This window comes from Nestor notabilis, unplaced genomic scaffold (assembly GCF_000696875.1).
Source record: "Nestor notabilis isolate BGI_N333 unplaced genomic scaffold, ASM69687v1 scaffold11296, whole genome shotgun sequence".
Taxonomy (NCBI): Eukaryota; Metazoa; Chordata; class Aves; order Psittaciformes; family Psittacidae; genus Nestor; species Nestor notabilis.
The window spans coordinates 60487-63534 of record NW_009934547.1 but is presented as its reverse complement, the minus strand read 5'-3'; the positions used below and the strand labels follow the sequence as shown (position 1 = coordinate 63534).

At 39.7% G+C, this 3048-nt stretch overlaps 1 protein-coding gene across 1 annotated transcript in view; it reads right to left on the bottom strand.

The window, feature by feature from the left end:
- Positions 1-3048, bottom strand: part of LOC104407985 (tubulin-specific chaperone D-like) — a gene marked incomplete at its 5' end in the record, with an annotated part of 70021 nt that overhangs the window by 21543 nt on the left and 45430 nt on the right. The window contains 2 exons of the mRNA XM_010017414.1: positions 312-450; positions 1581-1739. Of these exons, the coding sequence (XP_010015716.1) occupies positions 312-450; positions 1581-1739 (298 nt within the window). The remainder of the gene's footprint in view (positions 1-311; positions 451-1580; positions 1740-3048) is intronic.

Sequence of the window (3048 nt, the reverse complement as noted above, 5' to 3'; positions counted from 1 at the left end):
AAGAGCGGTGAGCAAATAAACCTAAGAGCCGACTGAGCCAACAGGCCGAAACTGCCAGGTTCTATCAGGCCAGGAAATGGGAGACAAAGTGTCCAGTAAGTCAAGAAAACAGTACTTTTAAAGATAAAAATATAAAGCCCATCAGGTTTAAAAGTATGACTTGATTTCTTTTAAAACTCTTACAGCTGAAACTCTCACAGAAACAGCTATCTGCAGGCACTGTAACAGACTTTAGTCTATTACACTTCAGTCCACGATTTCTCAGTAAATGCATTCTCCTACCCAACAGGAAAGCCACTCTGCTTTCTTACCGTTGTCTCTGTCAATCCACCAACAGACACAGAGAGACCCAAAAGCACAGAGTATTGGTATGCTGGCAAAGCCAAAAGCTGGGTGATTCGAGGGAAAGCTTCTGATGCAGCATTCCAGTTTAGAGTCTCTTTCTCTGACCTGGGGAAAGGAGAAGGAAAAGATAAACTTTCTGTGTGCACTGCCTTTCTTCCCCATACATTCCTACGATAGCTCCTCATCCTCAAGCAGCACATGAGTGAAGAAAGTCTCTGAATTACCTGAAAATCAAATTAATCATTGCTCTTTAAGCATAGGGGGAAAATACAAATCAAAACTGCAGCCACTGCCACTGAAGCAAAGCAGTCTTCAAGTCCTTATTCCTTTGAACCACAGTTTCTTTTTCATATGCACTTTTCTCTACACCAAGAAAACAAGTTCTCCTTCTTGCATTCCTTTCTGACTTCTCTGCCTTCAACAGCTAGTCAACCACTGATGCAAAGGCAGACTTATCCCAGGAAAGGCTGACACACACCCCACCACACATCAATCAGCAGCCCAGCAGACAGGGCTTTTTGAATTACAGGAGGTTCAGATTCTGCTGAACAAACAGAACGGGGACACAAAGTTGGATGTCTCTTATCCCAGTCAGGTATTATCATCACCAATCAGCCATCAGCTGCTCTCACTCTTGCTTTAACTAGAAATATCATCTTGGAAAACTACTGCAAATCGAGCGTGGCTAAAATAACACAATTCACTAAAATTATCATTATGATCAATCAATGTTTTCCAGGTGGGGAGGGGGGGATCAGGAAGGGTGTCTGCCAATAAATTCCAGCTCTCACATTATGGAGAGAAAATAAGATTATATAAACCAGCCATTTCATGAACAGCAGGATTACTAAAACACAGCTCCCAGCAGTTCCATTTTACCAGTGGTCTCCCATCTACTACTGACATGATCTCCACAATCCACCACGGAATTGGCTGATGGGTTCAGAAGTTACTGGGGCTGATGCAGAGACTTATGCAGCATGACCATGTAAGACTTATCTCCTTAGGAAACTATGGTTTTTAACAGGAACTTATCCTGTAAATTCTTCTTTTGAATATTTTACATGTTTATGGATATTCACTGCACATTTCAATGAAATTCTGACAAACAGCACCAAATATTCCTCGATACCTGTATTAGCCATATGGGCATATCAGGTTGCTGGTGTTAGGCGTAACTGTGTGCATGTATCTTTTACTTTCACTGGTTTAGGATAAGTTTTTCAATACATTACCTTGGAAATATCCTTTCCAGCTCTTCTCGATGAGGTATGTGTGGAATTGGAGGATGGTCAAAGTGTAAGAGAGTAAGGAACACAGATCCTGCATGAGCTCGGAATTTATCTATCTTTTCAGCTGACTGTTGAGCCACACAGCACATGATCTGTTTGCAGCTGCAAAGAAGAAAACCATCCTGTAATTTAACCAGTAAAATGTGTATATAAATTTCAACTGTTTCAATGTTATAACAAATAACCTGCTATGAAAGTACTTTGGTTCAGCTCTTCAAAATGAACGTACAAGACGTTTAAGACATCAACACGGTGGCAATCTTTAAAGCTTTAACTTCCATAGCCATCGTATTACACAATAGTTCATATTCGCATACTACTTTTCATCCAAAAAGATAAGAAGCTGCTTTGTACTTTGGAAGAACTGCTACATTTCAGATGGAAATAGAGCAGGAACCTTGAGAAGAGCACATTTTCAAGTAGAAAACTGCAAAAGCAGCAGAGGACAAGGTCTATCCTAAATCTCACACATCCCCCAATGAATCACTTCTTCAACTCTGGCTAGCTTTTTACAATATCCTGTTTTGCCTACATTCATAACAAAACTATCAGCTACAACACTGTGTTCCACAAGGACCTTTACACCTTCAGAAAGGACAACTAATGATAGTAAAACCAGCTGGAACTCCTTCAATTACAGCAAACCCCAGAATATTTAGAAAATGTGATCCAGCTAATGCTTTCCTAAGTTTCATGTGAATTATCTATGTCTGCAGCAGACCAGCAGTAGGAAGCCCCTGAGCAATGGGCATCAGTTGAGTAGTGTATTCCTACAGAATCCAGTATTTTCCCCTCAAAGTGTCCTTCTAAGCTTGAGGTTTTAAAATGAAAAAATAAATCATGTATATATTCAACTAAGCATGGGCATGTTCTGTCCATAAACGAACACCAGCATTAGGAAAATTTTGCTGCAGCTCAAGCTATACTTAAAAACTGATATGTATTCTTATTTTTCTTTTAAATATTAGGAGTACTGTATCATGAAATTAAAAATCTGAAGCTCAGTGTAAACTACCTTTCTCTGTATTTCCTTACTAATAATTCTGCAACGAAGACAGAAGTTAATATAAACTCATCTCTACGTTTTTTCACATTCCAAATTAATGATGTGATGCTCTGTGTAAGAGGGCAAGGGCAAGTTTGCTTTCTATTTAAGTGAACAATACTAGCAGGCTCCACAGAGGTGGCAAGTATAGACCAAATCACACAGAGGCCCTGGATTTCAAAGGTGGAACTACCCCCGGTTTCTCTCAATAGGGTTAGTTTCTCTGAAAAACATGCAATATTCTCAGCATCTGTATGGGTTTAAGGTTGATGCACTTCTATCATAAGTACTGTTTTACTCAATAAATGAATCATAGAATGGTTATGGTTGGAAGGGACCTTAAAGCTCATCCAGTTCCAACCCCCT